This window comes from Typopeltis vanoorti, chromosome 24, assembly GCF_054136105.1.
Source record: "Typopeltis vanoorti isolate ZY-2024b chromosome 24, IOZ_Tvanoo_1.0, whole genome shotgun sequence".
Classification (NCBI taxonomy): Eukaryota; Metazoa; Arthropoda; class Arachnida; order Uropygi; family Thelyphonidae; genus Typopeltis; species Typopeltis vanoorti.
The window spans coordinates 25,364,475-25,385,000 of record NC_143572.1 but is presented as its reverse complement, the minus strand read 5'-3'; the positions used below and the strand labels follow the sequence as shown (position 1 = coordinate 25,385,000).

The 20,526-nt window shown below is 34.8% G+C and overlaps 1 protein-coding gene across 13 annotated transcripts in view; it reads right to left on the bottom strand.

The window, feature by feature from the left end:
• The window catches only part of LOC150093031 (terminal uridylyltransferase 4-like), a 621,373-nt gene that overhangs the window by 156,138 nt on the left and 444,709 nt on the right, over nt 1–20,526 (bottom strand). For all 13 annotated transcript variants that reach the window (XM_090413455.1, XM_090413456.1, XM_090413454.1 and 10 more), the window contains one exon: nt 9,889–9,978. In XM_090413455.1, the coding sequence (XP_090269581.1) occupies nt 9,889–9,978 (90 nt within the window). The remainder of the gene's footprint in view (nt 1–9,888; nt 9,979–20,526) is intronic.

Below are 20,526 nucleotides of genomic sequence, written 5' to 3'. Positions count from 1 at the left end.
TTGTGTTGAATACTATGGCTACTCCTTCTTTTCCTTGATTATCATTGCCTGAATATAACATTTTGTATTTATTGCTCAGAAAGATCTTACCAGTTTAGAATTATTAATATAATTCTGTATGCAGATGATCGAATTATATTATAAGACAATGAAGGTAACCTTCAAAAATCAGTTTATGAATTAAACAAAATAAGCAAACAATGCATTTTAAAAATTTCACAAAAGAAAATAAAAGTCAGGCATTTAAAGATTGAGATCATGTTATATTAAAAATAGTCAGAGAAAATAAAATAATAGAAAAAGTGACACAGTTTAATCATTTAGGCTGCAAAAATGCCAGGGTAGTATATTGGTGGCAGATTTGTGAAAAGAAGGCTCCCTGTTCTGATAAGTTTTTTAATTAATTAATTGTGGATAATTTTGTGTTTATATGGAAGAGATACATAAAACACCTTGGTGGACTGAAGAACTAAAAGAAGAAATTAAAAAGAAAAAGCAATTGTGGAAGAGATATATAACATCAAAGATGCAGGTAATTAGTTTACGGAATTAACAACGCAAATGAAGTATATTAATTAAATGTAACTTTAATGAAACACTTCTATATTTCGGCAACGTCACTTCAATTTCATATTGAAAATTTCTTTTCAATATGAAATTCAATTTTATCCTGCTCAAGACTAAATAGTAATCACTTCCAATTTCAAATCCTCTGTACACTCTGGTGTCCTGCACCAGGGAGAAAACATCACTATCAACAATAACATAGTCAGTGACACTTTTCTTATTCCTAGCCTCTTCTCTCCATGTGAATTTGTGCACATTTTTATTTTGGAACATGGTGTTAGTAATAACCAGTCCATGTCCTGAGCAGAAATCCAACAGATATTTGCCATTATTATTAGTTTTGCTCTTTTCTCCAAATTTTCCCAAAACATTTTTGTATGTCTGACAATCATTTCCTACTCTGCTATTTAGATCCCCAACAAGGACCAACTTTTCCTTTTTCATTGTGTCAGTAGCTTTCTCTAGAGCCTCAAAAAATTCCTCCACTTCTACCTTAGTAGAACCTTCTGTGGGACCATAGGCACAAATAAGTCTCATTGTCCAGTTCCCCATTGTGATATTTGCCCAAATCACTCTACTTGACACTGCCTGCAATTCAAGAAGAATAGCCTCATATTTTGTGTTGAATACTATGGCTACTCCTTCTTTTCCTTGATTATCATTGCCTGAATATAACATTTTGTATTTATTGCTCAGAAAGATCTTACCAGTTTAGAATTATTAATATAATTCTGTATGCAGATGATCGAATTATATTATAAGACAATGAAGGTAACCTTCAAAAATCAGTTTATGAATTAAACAAAATAAGCAAACAATGCATTTTAAAAATTTCACAAAAGAAAATAAAAGTCAGGCATTTAAAGATTGAGATCATGTTATATTAAAAATAGTCAGAGAAAATAAAATAATAGAAAAAGTGACACAGTTTAATCATTTAGGCTGCAAAAATGCCAGGGTAGTATATTGGTGGCAGATTTGTGAAAAGAAGGCTCCCTGTTCTGATAAGTTTTTTAATTAATTAATTGTGGATAATTTTGTGTTTATATGGAAGAGATACATAAAACACCTTGGTGGACTGAAGAACTAAAAGAAGAAATTAAAAAGAAAAAGCAATTGTGGAAGAGATATATAACATCAAAGATGCAGGTAATTAGTTTACGGAATTAACAACGCAAATGAAGTATATTAATTAAATGTAACTTTAATGAAACACTTCTATATTTCGGCAACGTCACATTGCCATCTTCAGGAACATAAAGATATGGTATGTGCACTCAGGAACTAACACAAAGCAAATGAGGAAGAAAGCAAGAAACTAATATTGTTCCTAAAGTCCTAATGGTACCCTCTTGCGGGCTAATTTGGTAGTCTTGGCAGTTGGGCTGAAGTTCTCATAATGAAAGTCTCCCAAATTTGGGGCAGTTTCATGCACCCAAATTTGTTGAGGTTAGGAACGTTTTTTAGAGCTGCTGAAGATTCTCCCAAAATTTGGGAGACTTTCATTATGAGAACTTCAGCCCAACTGCCAAGACTACCAAATTAGCCCGCAAGAGGGCACCATTAGGACTTTAGGAACAATATTAGTTTCTTGCTTTCTTCCTCATTTGCTTTGTGTTAGTTCCTGAGTGCACATACCATATCTTTATGTTCCTGAAGATGGCAATGTGATGTTGCCGAAATATAGAAGTGTTTCATTAAAGTTACCTTTAATTAATATACTTCATTTGCGTTGTTAATTCCGTAAACTAATTACCAGTTATGTCTAACCAACGTATAAGCCTTGCTACTAGAATCAAAGATGCAGGTTGATAGAAACCAGGATTTCACACATGGCTTTTGCAGATGATATAGTGATTCTAGCAAATACAGCTGAAGATCTGCAGTACAATATCAACATTTGGTATGAAGAAACAAAGAAAAGGAATATGACCATAAATATAAATAAAACTAAAACAATGATCATATCTAGAAACCAACAAAAACACATAATAAAAATAGAGAATCATCAACTGGAACAAGTCCACTCCTTTAAATACTTGGGATCATATATACAAGAAGATGGTAGACTAGACACAGAAATTAACAACAGGATAAGAGGGGGAACAAAGCTATTCTATGCAATGAAAGGTCCACTCCTAGATAAGAAAGAAGTCACCCAGAATACCAAACTGGCAGTGTACCGTTCAGTGTTTCTACCAACATTAACATACATTTGTGAGTCTTGGTGTTTAACAACAGGAAACAAAATAAACTGCAGACAATTGAAATGAAATATCTCAGGAAAGTGGCACAAAAAACAAGACTAGACTGAATAAGAAATCAAACCATAAGAGACAGTCTTCAAGTTGCACCTCTGAATCAATTCATAACACAAGCCCAAATGAGATGGTTTGGACATCTTAATTGAATGGAAGAAGGAAGAATAGCAAAAACTATATACAAAAGCCAGAAAATAGGAAAAGAAACATAGGCAGACCCAGGAAAGGTTGGCAAAAGGAAATTAAAGAAAAATTGGAAAAGAAAGGAATTAACTGGAAAGAAGCAAAACAACAAACCTTGTACAGGACGGCATGGAAATCCCTTTAGCAAAATCTCGACGCTTAAAAGCATAAGAGATCATAGACGAAGAAGAAGAAAGAGCTGCAGCAGAAGTTGTGCACTTGCAGCGTTTGTAACATGTGGTCTTATTTGTTTATAAAACTGTTAAACTTAGAGTGATATATATTAACCACTATCAAAAAAAGTTGACAGTGCTTTGTCCTTACAAGAGTTAAATTTTGATAGTAAGAAAGTTTTGAAAGAGTATACAAGCAATGTTCTGAATGTCAGGAGTAGTGAATGTAGTGCACATGTCGCAAATGCCACAGCAGGGTGTAGCAAAACAGAGGAAGATGTGAAAGATGGTAGAATGGTAGAAAAGTGAATAAATAATGGTAAAGAAGATTATTATTATTATTATGTGACACCTCCAGGGAGTCCAAAGACTCATCGAGGGAGAGTGTGCCAACAGCATCAAATGATTGATCCCCTTCCAACTACTAACAGTGCTCAAACTTGCAACAGGAACAGAAGTCTGGCAACAGGAACGGTCCCAGAATAGTGGAAAGAAAAAAACTAGTGTCACTGCATAAGAGAGAAATCCAAGTCAGTAGTGTCAAACTATAGGTATTATAAACTATAATACCACACTTCCAGTCCTACTCCCTCTATCATCTCTGAAAAATGCAATACTGTTTACATTCTATCCCTGTAACTATACCATTTTCTTACTGATGCCTACAATTTTTGCCCATGCTGAGCTGACCAATGCCAAAAATTACTCTCCCTTATTTGTGATACTTCTGGCATTCGTGTACACACATTTCAACATCCCTTTGGTCCAACTATTAGCCTTGTATAATGTCATTACCAACCCATCTGAATCCAAAACCTATGAAATCACATTCAGAATTGCATAATCATTTCTGTACACGCATACATTTCTCACAGTGGTAGTCAATCACATACTTGATTGCATCTCCCCTTAATATCTCCAGTCAGTTTCTCTAGTTTTGCACTTCTAAACTCTCACTAAACAACACTTTCTCTAAACATTTAAATCCAAAACTATTCAAATGTAGCCCATCAGCATATACAAGCCCTTTCATATATCAAATTCACTCTATACATCTATAAATTGCACGCTAATCCTCCTGCACAATCTTTTCATTGACTCATTACCAATCATGGCCCTACTTCTCAACTCTCTCTCTCTCCTATTGTACCAAGGCAATAGACTCACAATCTTCACTTCCTTACTCTTCATTTTTGCTACTTTCAACAACTTGTTCATATCCTCTATCATTATATAGTTCCCCCTTTCAAATCATTTGTTTCTGCCTGCCAAAACAATCAACTCTTTCACTTGTCCCTTATGCATATTAGCAGTTTCAACAGTATCCTTGATCTTTGTGCCTGAGAAATATGCTTCCACTTTCTCATTAAGTATACCTCTTAGCATTGAATCTCTGTACAATACCTTCACCTTATTTCTAGTTTCTCATACTTTCCCCACTCAAGTTTTCTTTCATTCTTATGCTTGCTGTACCACACAACAATTATTTCGACAATCAACAATTGTAATGTGAAAGATGCCATGTAAATCTGCTATTTCACTCCTTACAGTCAACCTCATCGCCCACTTTACTTTCAGCTGCTTCTTTCATGCTGTCATTCATATTTTGCACACTAGCATTTACTACTTCCACATTCTTTCACTATCTTTTCTTACATCATTAATATTCAAAACTTCATTTTCCCACTTTTCACATAGCTTGCATTTCTTGCACTTGCCCACGAAACATTTATGACACACTCTCTCTCCACTTGTTTTTGTACCATAACCCATTCACCTTTGGCAATGAATAGATAGCACACACACTATACCGTACAAAATCCTTCATGACATACTCAGAGAACGAGTAATCATTGGTTGCAATTTCCCTAGTACATTGGTGCCATGAAAAATGCTTTCTAAACAATATCCCATATTAAATTTCACAAACACACACTCAACTTTACAATCTAAAGTAAGAAAGATATAACCAAAAATAATTACTAAAATTACTAATATTCGGCAAAATAAAATACTTATCTGTAAGAGGAAATGTGCAAACACTCATTCTGTCATATATTTCTACACAGTCAAGTAATACTATGGCAAATTCATGTTGCTTGCTCAATTCAGTTATCACTATGTCAGAATTCAGGCTATCCTCTACAGAGGATCAGAACTCATTTCAGTATAAGAGTAATTAGTTTATTCAGGACCTTACTTTAAAAATATCAACTGTTCATAATTAGATGATCTATCCTAGCACTATTTTGGGTGCTATGTAACAACTCAGTTTTCCTTCCAAAAAAAAACGCACACACCCGAACAGGGACTTGAACTCTGGACCCTTAGGTTAACTGCCTAAGGTGCTCTACCGACTGAACCATCTGGGCATCTGCAAAACTAAATGTTTCTCCTATATGTTACACTGCCTAATAGTATCTTCAGGAAACTATTTAACAAGTGAAAAAACAAAAAATAAAACTTCTCCCAACAGCCACTATTTCTATAAATTGAAAAAGACTGGAAGGATACTTTAATCACATATATCATTATGCATGTTATGCGTAGCCTCTACATTGTTGTAAAAACGCTATATGTAATTGCTGGAATATGAGAGGTCTTGAATATTACACATATTATTTAATTAATGACTTTCAAATGTCATGAAGTATCAGTCCTTGTTTTTTTCTATTTAGTGTGCCTTTGAGCGAAGGAAGACTCCTTGGATAATCTGTTGAAGTCATTCTCTTCAAAGCAAATCATGGAGAATTTACCGTATGATGTTCTATGAGTATGTGTGCTTCAAGTCTGATTTTTTCTTCCCTTTTGTGTTCAACATCACTTACATGTTCTTTTTTATGGATTTCAAAACCTCTCTCAGTTTGACATAAGTACACCTCCCCACAAGAACAAGGAATGTTGCATACTTCAGGATGTTTGAAAAATGGAATATTGTCTTCAGGGGAATATAAGAAACTTCATAAGGTGTTAACTGGTTTGAAGGTTGTTTTGATGTTGAAGGATTTTAATAATTGGGCTATTTTCTTAATGTATTGCCAATGCATGGTAAGAATACTGCACCTTTGTAATTAATTATTCCGGATTATCACAGGATAGTCCATTAAAAAATAAAAAGTTTCTTTAGTATTTTTTTTTTTTAAGTCAATATCAGAACAGCCTTCACCCAATTACAAACACCTTACAAATTTCTGACATTTCTCTAAAGAAAACATTCCATTTTATAACCTTTCTGGAGTATACAAGATTCTATTTCTTATGGAAAGGTGTACATAGATCAAACTGGCAGATGATTCAAAATCAGTAAAAAGAACAAGTAAACAATATTGGTAAGAGTATTGGTAAGCAAAACTGGTAAGGAATAAAATAGAATTGGGCTGATGGACGTAGCATTCTTTATGATGGTCGGCATGGATTTGTAAAGGGTAGATGTTGTTTTAGTAATTAACTTGCATTTTATGATAAGGTGACAAGTGTGTTAGATAAGGGAGAATCATATACAGTGGTATTCTTAGCCTTTGCAAAAGCATTTGATAGATTACCACATGATAAGTTGGTGTACAGGCTGCAGAGGATGGAAATAAATAGTATACTGGTTAGATGGATCAGAGTTTAGCTCTCTGAACGATACCAGCAGGTTGTGTATGACAGAGCAGTGTCTCAAAAAAGAAGGGTAACCAGTGGAGTGGCCCAGGGTTCCGTTCTTGGGCCCCTGCAGTTTAACTTCTTTGTAAATGACATATCATGTGGATTGACTGGAGATCTTCAGTTATTTGCTGAAGATGCAAAGTTGGGAAGAATTATAAGTAGCACTGCTGATGTTAATTATCTTCAGGAAGATTTGAATAGACTTTTTACTTGGACAAAAAAGTGGGGTTGTAGTTTTAATATCAATAAGTACAAGATGTTGCATTTTGAAGTGCAGAAATATAAGGCTGTGTACTACATCGATGGTGCTGTACTGCAAGAAGTGGATGAGATTAAAGATTTGGGAGTGATGGTTGACAGTAGACTGAAGTTTAGAGGGCATATTGCTAGTGTTGCAAAGGTTGCATATCGTAGTGCTGCTGTGATAAGAAGTACTCTAACATGTAAGGATAATCTGGTCACCTGGGTTTCAATGTGATGTAGAGACATTGGAGAGGGTCCAGAGGTGAGTGACTAAGACAATATTAGAACTTTGGACTGCTGACTATGGAGAGAGAGAGGTCAAAGAAATGTGGATTGCAGAGTTTGGTGGATAGGAGGAAGAGGGGTGATATGATAGAGACATTTAAGTTAGTGAGAGGATTTTATCAGATTAATCCAGAGGGAATTATAAAAAAAGTAGAAAGTGAGAGGAGAAGAACCAGAGGTCATTCCTGGAAGTTATGTAAAAGTGTAGTGAAGAAGGATGTGAGGAGTAGATTTTTTTAAATGGACAATTGTCAGGGAATGGATTGCATTACCAGAATGTGTTGTTAATGCAAGGAGTGCTAAGGATTTTAAGATTCAATATGATAAATATGTTGTCAGTTGAATGAACCTCCCACAATGAGTCTGGGAGGAACTCCATGGAGGGTGTAATAATAATAATAATAATATAGAAAACAAAAGGAAAGAAAAAAAGCAGTTTCATAGCACACATCCTCACAGAATGCCACACAGTAATTTGTCAAACCTCCTCCATGCCTTATTTTGAAGAAAATGACTTCAAGAGTTTGTTCAAGGAGTCTTCCAAGGTCATTTGCTCAAAGGCACACTAAACAGAGGCCAAGGACTAATACTTTATGACATTTGGAAACCAGTAATTAATCAATATGTGCAATATTCAAGATCTCTCCTATGCCAGCAATCACATACAGAATTTATGCAGCAACAACAACAACAACAACAACAACATAGAGAATGCACACAATATGCCTAAAGATACATGCGATTAAACTATCATATTATTATTATCATTATTTGACACCTCCAGGGAGTCCTAAGACTCATCAAGGGAGGGCACCTACTCTACAACTCTCTGTCTCCACCACTCAACCTCATCCACAAACCGCTTCATCTACACTAACGCCATCTACCGTCCACCATCACCACTATTATTTTCACAGACAATCACAAACATTCATGCCCACAGTGGGATTCGAACCTGCAACCTTTTGGCTGGAGAGCAGATACGCTAACCACTCAGCCAACCAGGCCAGCAATCATTCCAGCCTTTTTCAATTTACAGAAATAGCAACTGTTCAGAAATGTTTGATTTTTTGTTGTTTCTTTGCTTGTGTTAAATAGCTTCCTGAAAATGCTATCAGCAACCTAGATAGATAGTGAAATGTGTCAGAGAAACATTCTGTTTTAGCAAAAAAAATGTCTATGAGTTTAAAACCTGATTATTTATTAAAGTTAATATAAATCTACTTGTAATGAATTACGTAAGGAGAAAAAAAATAATATGAAGATATCAACAGAAAACACCAAAAATTATGACAAAAAATTTCAGATTATCACTCAAAGATAATCTGAAAGTTGTAAATTAAAAACAAAGGAAAAACATAAAAGAAGTTAATAAAAAATATGGCTAAACACAAAATACAGCTTGCTATAAAATCTAATAATAATCATAATAATCTTTTTTTTTTTTTTTTAAATGTTGCTTCTACCCACAAAAGGTTCTTTGTAAACCTATAGCACATTCTGTACCATGGGTGAGCTAAGGATATATATTTTTATTTTTATCAATTTTATATTTTTTTGTATTTTTTTTAAATTTATTTTTACATAGCACAGAAACTCTGCTGTAGACACTGAACATGGAACTTATTCAAGTCACTATGGGCTTCCCCAATAAGCAGAGTGGTAGTCTCGACCAGGTGGTAAAATCTATCTCCCACAAAAGATAATCACAAACATCTATGAACATGGATTCAAACCTGCATCCTGTTAGTTGCAGAGCAAGTGAACTAATCACTAGGCCAACTAGGCCACCAGAAACTACAAAAATCAGTCAAATAAATGAAACTATACAGATGAAAAATTTATGAAAAATGTGTAAATTATAATATTAATCAAAATTAGGAATACATAAATCAAAGAATATTATTTTAACATACAAGAAATAAATGATTCAATGTGAAAATGAAAAGAAGAATGGAAAAATTATACAGAAAAAAATGCTTGATAACAGATGGACAAAAAACAAAGAACTACATACCAATGAAAAAGAGATGTACATAAGACTGGAGCAAAAGTGGAAGGATGGTTTTGAAAAACAACACTACAAGCAACTAAGTTTAACAGTCAAAAGGAGAATTTTATGTACATCCTACATCAATTTCGAAAGATTAAAAAAAAAAACTTTATATCATTGTTATTATAGTTTATAATATAGTTTGAGTACACCTTTAAAGATTGTTATTTCTGTTTGTTACTTATGTTCTTACTGTTGCAATACCAAAAAATTAATTTTTTTGGTATTTTATTTGGTATTAATAATACCAAATAAAGTTATTTGGTATAATTTTTATTAACATGTTCGATTATTTTTCCTTTGGTTTTTAGTTTCCACCTTTTACTTTACATTTTTATGCCTTGTCATAATTTATCCAGTTACATAAGTGGAAGGCATTACACATTTTAGTAATAGTAGATCACTCAGTGTGATCAAAATGTGAATAAACTAACAGTAAATCAACTAATAATATCAATATAATAAAAAGACTTACTTTAACAAAAATTTTAACTGCATAACCCAGAATCGGCATTCTAGGATCGATGCTACTATAAGCCTTTAACAGCCTTGTGTTGTGCACAGCCTATCAAAGGGGAGAAAAAAAAAATTATTTTTACCTGAGCATCTGAAAGGAGTTCAATGACTCATCATGAGTCATTGGACTCCTTGAATGATGAGTAAATGACAAAATGAATATCATCTCTCTCCCTCCATAAAAATCATTCACCCAGAAAAGCCCTCACACAATTGCCTGTGACAACATATTATTATTATTATATTATTATTACCTGAAACTTCCAGGGTATCAGGAATGAATCAGGAGAAGTCACCACCCACACCAAGCCAGCCCAATCACATACCATTTTATGAGAGAAAAATCTCACTCTCACTGATTTTTTTTTTTTTTTAAATTTATTCTCACAGTGAATGTCATGGAGTTCATTCACACGCTCCATAAGGATACTGGTAGATGGTAAAATTCCATCTACCAGTATCCTACTAGAAGCTTGTAGCTCTTGCTTCATATCTCATGCCTACTAGCATCTGAAGTCCACAAATTCTCAATTTTTACCTCATAATCCAGATTCCACAGCCTCAATATAATTTTTAACACTCTCTTGGCATCCTCTTCACTGTATCTACATCACTTTGGAAATCAGGATACCAGATGAGGTCGTATCAAGGCTTTGTAAAGAGCCAAAATGACTGCCTTATTCAACAATGTTTGTTTTAGCATTGCAATTATCCTCTGAGATGGATTGTAATCGTTGCTACATGGCATCTGAATTTCAACTTTCTGCCTACTAAAACTTTAAAAAGATCTCTAGCCTAATCAGTTTCTTCTAGTATAATCCAACTAATATAATATGATAGTGGTTATCTCATCACACTGAAGTGCATAACTTCACATTTAATAACACTGGCCACATAGATAGCCACTTTCACTTTCCAATAATTCCAACCTATTCAAATGATTCTGCAAATGCTGCATGTCACTTAAATTCCTGATTGCTTGCTCATCAGCAAACAGCTGTATACCTATCAGATCTTTCAACAACTAGCTCTAATCCAGAATATTTTAGTAATAAAGTGTGACATCTTTTGATTACTTATATATATATATGGATAATATGACTTTTGCATTGCTTCAACCTTGGTATCACTTTGGGGTTTAGCTTCCACTGATGGGACCTCAATAAAGGTGAAAACCAGTCTGAATAGTGGCCCTTTTCATAATGCATAGCATTATATATGTCCATATGGATATGTGCTTTGCACTATGGGACACTAAGGCAATTGATGTGAAGTCTGAAGTTATTAGCCTCTATATACAAGGAGCGCAGTCGTCAAGTGATGTCACACACAAACATTGTTTGCTTAGACTTGGATAAAGGATGAAACCAAAAATACAATTTCTTGGCATCTTTAATTTATAGATAACCCAGTGAAAAAAATTGCAACATCTGTCTCTAATCCAGAGTATTTTAGAAATAAAGTATACCAACCACCTTTTTACTACACACATATAGGAAATATAAGATCCTCTGCAGCTCAGTCAGTAAAGACGAAGCTCTTTGGATGGAAAGACCTGGGTTCGATTCCCGTCAGCGATGTAAAGAACCTTTATCTGGTCTGTTTCAACGAAAGGTGAGTAAGCAAGTCTCGTAAGGAGGTGGGGGGAGGGGGGGGTTCTGCCCAGAAACTCAGGTTTTTCGTCCCACAAAACAGGAAAACTGGACATGCATGCATCTACAGATATAGGACACACACTGGGAGGCACAGGGCTAACCACCTTATCCTTAAGTTACAGTTGTGCAAAGTCCAAGAATACTTGGAAAGGTCGTGGGTGCTTAAGTGTCTGTTAGGAATACTGATAGGATAGGAAATATAACTTCTGCATTACTTCGACCTTGTTATCACTTTGGCATCTGGCTCCCACTAATGAGACCTCAATAAAGGTTGAAACCAGTCTGGGTAGTGGCTCTTCCCATAATGCATGATATTATATGGATAATATATAATGCCATGCATTATGGGAAAAATATATATTCCCATAATGCAAAGCACTTATAAGGATAAGTGATTTTCATTATGGGATACTAAGGCAAGTGATGTGAAGTGATTAGCTTCTATGTATGAGTTGCCCCAATCCTGAAAATAGTTCAGGTGCAAACTTGTTTGCTTACACTTGGATAAAGGATTAAACCAAGAATATGATTTCTTGGTATCCTTAATTTATAATATAACCAAGTGGAAAAACTTACAACTAATTAACAGTAGTAATGCCTGACAGGATTCCAAAGTCAGAGGTTAAATACACAGGTGTGAAATGAAAAAAACAGGGATTAAGCCTGTAATGTAGAGGAAGAGGGAATTATGGAGACAGGGGGTGCTTAATTATGGAGGGGATGCTTGAGGGTCAAAACTGTATAACTGAGAGGAGACCTCCACATAGCCTTTAAAGGAATGCGGAGAATCGACCAGGGCTTCTGACCTAATGTCCAATCCTCACCTTCTCGTGGTGCACCCTGTTGGGTATCTACTTTGATACTGAACGAATGAGGATGGGCTGGCAATTTGGGATTTAGCCGACCAAATTGTATTCTTATTGGTTAAACCAAAATAAAAAATGATGGTACAACATGACAAAATTTCATGCCGGATGGGGCATCGCCCGGTTAAACAAGGCTACCATTGTTTTCACCAGGGTGAACAGCGAAAAGTCAGCTACTGGAACAAATCTGAAAACAAACCCCAACTCAACATCACCAGAGATAAAGATCGGTACTATCAACATAAGAAGCCTGAATGGCAAAGAAATGGAGCTAGCTGAGGAATTAGATAAGTACCAGATCGACATAATAGGGGTGACTGAAACAAAAGACCAAAACTGGTGAGATCTTTCTGAGCAATAAATACAAAATGTTATATTCAGGCAATGACAATCAAGGAAAAGAAGGAGTACCATAGTATTCAACACAAAATACGAGGCTAATCTTCTTGAATGGCAGTCAGTCTCAAGTAGAGTAATGTGGGCATATATGAGAATGGGGAACTGGACAATGAGACTTATTTGTGCCTATGGTCCCACAGAAGGTTCTACTAAGGTAGAAGTGGAGGAATTTTTTGACGCTCTAGAAAAAGCAACTGACACAATGAAAAAGGAAAAGTTGGTCCTTGTTGGGGGATCTAAATAGCAGAGTAGGAAATGATCGTGAGACATACAAAAACATTTTGGGAAAATTTGTAGAAAAGAGCAAAGCTAATAATAATGGCAAATATCTGTTGGATTTCTGCTCAGGACATGGACTAGTTATTACTAACACCATGTTCCAACATAAAAATGGGCAAAAATTCACATGGAGAGAAGAGGCTAGGAATAAGAAAAGTGTCACTGACTATGTTATTGTTGATAGTGATGTTTTTTCCCTGGTGCAGGACACCAGAGTGTACAGAGGATTTGAAATTGGAAGTGATCACTATTTAGTCTTGAGCAGGATAAAATTGAATTTCATATTGAAAAGAATAACATGTAAGAAAGTTTTAAAGCGAATAAAAGTTGAGCAGCTCTCAGATGTGAACTGTAGACTAAAATACAGAAAGATTATTGAACAGAAAATGAAAGAGTTTGAGAACAGGAATCAAACCTTGGAGATTCAGTGGCAAACTCTGAAGAAAACATTGATTGATTCTGCCAGAGAGGAATGTGGTGAGGTTGTGTGCAAGGATAAAAAAATCAGAACTCCCTGGTGGACACAGGAAGTTAAAGAGGCAATGAAGGAAAAGAAGAAAGCATATCAAAAGTTGCTGGCAAATAAGTCAGCTTTTACTCTTACAGAACACAGAGACAAATGTAAGAAAGCTAAACAGTGTGCAAAACTAGCTAAACAAAAGTCATGGGAGGACTTTGGCAAGAATATAGAAAATAAATATCAAGAAGGTGGCAAAATATTCTGGAGGTTGTTGAAGAAGCTTAGGAATGGAGGAAAGAGTGCTGTAAAAGGAGTTAGAGATGATAAAGGTGACATGAAAACAGGAGAAAAAGATATCCTTGAAGTATGGAGTAATTACTTTGAAAAACTGCTAAATGAAACAAGCAATGATGACAGCACAGTGATAAAAAACACTGACCAGGCATGCAGTCAGGAATACATATCCATACTTGAAGTAGAAAAAGCCACCAAAGGCTTGAAATGTGGAAAGGCAGCAGGAGTAGATGATATTCGACCAGAAATGCTGAAGTATGGTGGTATAAAAGTGTTACAGTGGCTGCACTGCTTAGTTCAGAAAGCCTGGACAAAGGGACGAATTCCCGATGATTGGAGTAGAGCTCTCATAGTACCCATATATAAAAAGGGAAATAAAACTGAATGTGAGAATTACAGAGGTATTTCCCTACTGAGTGTTCCTGGCAAGATCTATGCAAGTATACTTGAGAAACGGTTGAGAAGAATTGTGGAAGAAAAGCTTGGTGAAGAACAAGCTGGATTCAGGCCAAATAGAGGCTGTCAGGATCAGATCTTCACTTTACAACAAATAGTCGAGAAAGCGTGGGAATATAACAAAGATCTGTATTTAAGTTTTGTCGATTTGAAAAAGGCATATGACAAGGTGCCAAGAGAGAGAAGCTATTCAATATGCTGCAGTTATATGGTGTCAATGGGGCATTATATCAAGCAATACTTTGTCTTTATTTGAGTTGTAAATCAGCAGTTAGAATTGAAGGCAGTACAGGAAAATGGTTTAATGTTAAATCTGGTGTGAGACAAGGATGTACATTATCCCCTCTGTTATTCATTATCGATATGGATCACATTATGAAGGAAATTGGTATTAAACCTGACATCAAAATTGGAGATGTTAATGTCTGCTCTTTGCTTTATGATGTTATACATGCGGATGATGTTATACTTCTAAATAAATCCGCTACAAGTCTGCAAGATTCTCTGACTAAATTGAATGGCTGTTGTAATAGATATGGTATGAAAGTCAGCAATAAAAAGACAAAGCAATGAAAATAGGTAGAATTGCTGAAAATGTCAACTGCATTTTGAACGGAGAACCTGTGGAACAAGTAAAACATTTCAGCTACTTAGGCACAATTTTTACTGAAGATGGTAAATTAAATATAGAAATAGACAACAGAATCAGCAAAGCTGGTATGGTGGGAAGTCAATTGAATAAATTCATATGGAATAAGAGAGAAATTAGTCGGAACACTAAATTAGCTGTATACAAGACAGTGTTCAAACCAGTTTTAACTTATGGATCTGATAGCTGGGTCAGAAGTAAAACACTTGACCAAAGACTAGAGACCACAGATATGAGAGTCCTGAGAAAGATTAGAAGCATGAACAGATGGCATCAATGGCAATATCATATTAAAAATGAGGATATTAGGAAAGAACTTGACATTGTCAGCATCCAGGAATGCATTAGCAGAGCTAATCTCAGGTGGTATGATCACTTAAATAGAATGGGAGAGGAAAGATTAGCAAAACAAGTGTTCTCTGCCAGGTTGGCAGCAAAACGACCCAGAGGAAGACCAAGATATAGGTGGATGGATACGGTACAAAGTGCCTTAGACAATAGAAATATAAGATCTGATAATGTTGGAGTCTTGACAAGTAACAGACTGATTTGGAGGAAAATTGTAGATAGGAAGTTAGTAATGATGTAATTTTTTCATGTAGTACTGTCATAGCCTGTACACCCCTTGAGGGTACATGTCAGGAATTTGATGATGATGATGATGAATAAAAGGAAAAGAAATACTGTTATTGTTGTTGTCAGCCTTTAGAATCCCACTGCTGGGCAAAGGCCCCCCCCCCCCATATTATTCTATTTGGCTCTATTTTGAGCTGTTCTCAACCAGGTTGGTCCTGCTGTTAGAATAAGTTCATCTCTCCATCTGGTCTTCTGTCCAGTAAGTGGCAAGTTTATCCCATGAATCATCTTGTTTTCTCATCAAGTGTCCTGCTCATTTCCATTTTAGGGATTTTACTGTTCTTATGAGGTCAGTGACTTTTGTTCTCTGTCTTATTTTTAGGGTTCTTATTTTTCTATCATTCTGATGTTTAACATACTTCTTTCTATTGCGCTTTGCATGTTTTTAGCTTGGTCGCTTATTTAGTTGTTAGTGACCATGTTTGTGATCCATAGGTTAGAATGGGTAGTTGGGTAGAATAATATTATTATGATTATTATTAACATCAGATCTCCATGGATGTTAATGCAAGCCAGGCAACTAACATTTTAAGTTGGCCAAATCAGATTATGAGAGAAAATTAGCTGAGCAGGCAAAGGAAATCCAAGAGCGTTTTTTTTTTTTTTTTTTTTTTGTAATGTAGCAAGTAAGTGGAAATATGATTATGGAAGGATGACTTGAACAAATGCTGATAGTAAGAAGGTGATGGGGGGGGGGGGCAAAAGAAATAGTTGAGTTGCTAAGAGATCACTTTTCCAAGGTATATATATCATTCAGGTGAAGATTTTGCAGTTGCTGATGTGACACAGGTGCATGTCAAATTCATTATGGAGTTGAACGGAATAAATACAGCACATAATTATCTGTTATTCACCAGACTTTCCTGCCCACTTTCTACAATGCCAAAGAAATCAATAAATTAATTGTTCCTCACATCCCTTTCAACATGCTAACTATAGTAATGCTATCATTGTTCCTATAACCAGGAAACCTCAGAAAAAATAGATTGTACTTTTTTTTAGAGTTCCAGAACTCTAAAAAAAAAAAAGAATAATTTAGTTTTTTTACCCATTCTCCCAAAGATCCTATATGGTTTCCAGGTGTTTAAAAAGCTGCTTGTTCTGGCAACTTATCTTACTATGGGGAAAGTGGAAGATTTGCTAAAATCCACCTAGAAGAACATAAAAAAATACATCTGTCACCATAAGTATGGTCAGTCAGGGTTTGTTGAACATGTCTCATGGAGAATCAAATGGAAAAAACTACTATACTTCAATACAAAAAATACAAATTTGAAACACTTTTTTTAGAATCAGCAGCAGAATTAAAAACTGACCTAATCTTAATAAATATAGTTTATTAAACTTCTCAAGATTTAGGAAACTTTAATTCTCAGGCCTCCCACTAAAGCTAGCCAACAGCATCTGTAGAGGGTGCCACTGATAGGACTTTAGGCTTTCGGTCTAATCTTTTCCACTTATTATTTGTGCAATTTTAATATTCTGTCCTTGATGATGTCTCAGTGACTGATAATAAACATAAGAGTGATTAAACATGTAGTTTAATTATTTATGTGCTGTATATATTTATTCCATTAAACCCTGTAATAAGTTCAAACTAGCACCTAAGTCTAAATAAATAGTCAAATGCACGTCAAAATTGAGGTAAATGAACAGATGTTTAGCATATTGAAAAAGATCAATGTCAATACAGCGGTGGAACTGGATGGCATGTCACCATGTATACTATGTGAATGTGCAAGAGAACTGGCATTGCTTCTCATGAAATTGTACAATTTAAGTCTCTGCTCTAGCAAGGTTCTGAGGGAGTGGAAAGAGTATAGCATAGTTCCATTACATAAAAGTGGCTCCAAGACAGAAATAGCAAACTACAGCCCAATTAATATATCAGGAATAGTTGTTAAAGTATTGGAAAAGTTCAAGTAAAATCCAACAATGGGTGTATAGTGAAAAAAATAATCATAATTTAAAATGATGAATATTTTTACAAATTGTTTATGTTAACATATTATTAGTTTTGGTTTCATAACACATATATCGGCACTTACAATGTGCCCATTATTGATATTATTATTGTCAAATTGAAATGTAAAACATTTGAAGTTTTTATGTACTTACTAGATTCTGATAATTGTATTACTTGCAATCTTGTTATTGTAATTTAAAATTATTAAATGTTGTGTTTTGAAAAGACATTCTCGTTATGCTAACAGAGACATGTCAGCCATTATACTTAACTTCTCAATTGCCATTAACATGGAGTGCACATGCTCACCAAGGAGCTTGATGGGTGATTGACAGCTGACAGAGAGAGTGTGTTTGGTATCGAGAGAAAAACAAGAGAGAGAGAGCTAATGGAAGTTTAAGAATGCAGACTGGGGAATTTTGCTCTCAGGAAGTTTTAAAGTTTTACATAACAGTCGGAAGAATATTAATAGAAGATTCCGAAAAGGAATCGAAGAACTGCAAGTCTTTAAACTGGAGGAGTTGAGACCGTCAACAAGTATTTAGTAAACAAAAGAAGATATTGCAGTCAATGTTCTAACTGAATATTCAAGGAAATGCTGATTGGAAAGTTTCATCTGTGTTAAGGATGCCAGACCTATTTGTTATTTCTACTGGAAAAGGTGACAGAATTAGCTCAACTTAGATCTGTTGCTTATGGAGTAGTAGAAACTTTTTTTTTTCTCTGGTATAGTAAATTGTGTATAAAATAGAACTGCAAGAGGTAAGAAATATTTATACATCAGTGAGCCAGGAGTAATAATATTGTGTGCTACATAAGGGAGATAAAAAAAAAAAAGGATCCCATGGAAAAGAAGAAGAAAATTTTTATATTTTCAGAAAAGCCCTAACAAAGACCTGACTCTGATGAACATTTTTGTTGTTATGAAAACAACATGTTTAGTTTGGAAGACGTGATTAAGCATATGTCAAAATCCAATAATAGAACAAGTCCGAGAATGAATGATTTTAATAATTTTGGATAAGAAAATCTCTAAAATGTAGATTTATTTTAGAAGTCCTTGGATCCAGTCATTTTTGATTTAGTTTTATTAAAATGTGTATATTTCTTGTATCTGGTATTGAGTCAGTGATTTTTCGGATTCTAAAGAAAACAATTAAAAGTCATTGCACCAATCGGAATTGAACCCTTGTGAAAATACTAAACACTGAGAGTAAAAATCTTCTTCATAGAGATTAAAACATAAACTTGAATTTATTAAAATTCCAAAATGATTTCACATTCTTTACTTTATTTAATATTAAAGACAGTAAATTCTTGTTGAATAGTATTTTATCTTCAGCATTAAAAAATTCAGCGATTAAAACTAACAATAAAAATTAAATTTTGAAGAAATTCCAAAATTATTTCAGATTCTTCAATAGAAAATATTTACAACTTGTTGAAACAGAAATATACGAGGTAGGGGAGGGAACTCTTTTTAGCATGTGTACCATGTGAATATGCAAGAGAGCTGGCATTCAATTTAAGTTCAATTTAAATCTCCGCTCTAGCAAAGTTCTGAGGAAGTGGAAAGTGTATAGCATAGTTCCATTCCATAAAGGTCAAAGACTGAAGTAGCAAACTACAGCCCAATTAATATATCAGGAATAGTTGTTAAAGTATTGGAAAAGTTAAAGTAAAATCCAACAATGAGTGGATAGGAATACTATACTCTGGTGGAGACAGCACGACTTTGTAAAAGGTATGTCCTGCATTAGTAATATATTCATATTTTATAATACGGTGGCAGCAGAATTAGATGAGGGAAATGGCTACATCATGATACTGGTGGACTCTGAAAGACATTTTACAAAATACCAGTTTTACATAAAGAAAATTATTAAAAAATTTGGAGTAAATGGAATGGATATGAAGCTGGTAGCATTGATGGGAGGGAATGGCTGACAGACAGATGCCAGAGAGTATTATATGGCTAAATGTAATCCAGGAGAATGAGAGTAACTAGTGGAGTGCCTCAGAGTTGTGTAGTCATTACTCTAATTTGTATAATAATGATATAGGAAAGATTTAAGGGGAAATGTTCAATTATTTGCTGCTGTGGATGATGATACAAAACAGTGGATGGAAATAGTTGATAAAGGTGATATAAACATCCTTTATCATGATTTAAATAAACTGGCATACGGGCGAAGGATAATGATTATAAATTTAATGTTGCAAAATGTAAGGTGATGCACTTCAGGATGTGAAGGTTACACTGTAAAATCGTGTATTCAAGGAACTTTATTCAAAAACCTCTTGCATACCGATTTTACTGGTAAACAAAAAATCCTTGTGAGTTAATGGAGAAATATTCATATTTTTTAATTTGGAAATAATATTTTTTGTATATTACTGAATATTGTCACCTCAAAGGGTTTTGTAAAAGAACAAAGGAAAATAAGTATAAGATAAAATGTGTCTAAGTATACCTCTAGTCAACTAAAATTCCAGACAGATTAAGGGATTAAATCATGACCTGAGGCCACTCCAAATGCGAAGGTCGACATTACACGGGGGGTTTCTTGTCTGAGTGCACCAATCGATGAGGGTGATGGGTGCAGAACATCAAGGGTCCCAAGGGATTATGACGTAAGAAAAACGAAGGTCATCGGAACCATATAAATAGCAGTTTGCTGGGTCTTGTCGGGCCTTTTTCTTGAAGTTCGAGTAGATCTGGTGTGCAGTTCCCATTCATGGGTCAGCATGAAGTTATGAGGTCATGTGGAGTTCTGACAAGAGAGTTCGGACTCATGCCGGTATCAAGGTCAACGTAAGCCGAGGAGTTTGAAAGAAAGTATGATGATCGTTAACGGCAGCTGAGCTTCAATAGAATCATGGGTGATGAATTGCTATCCTATTCGGAGACCTATATTCACGAAGCAAAGGCCAGAA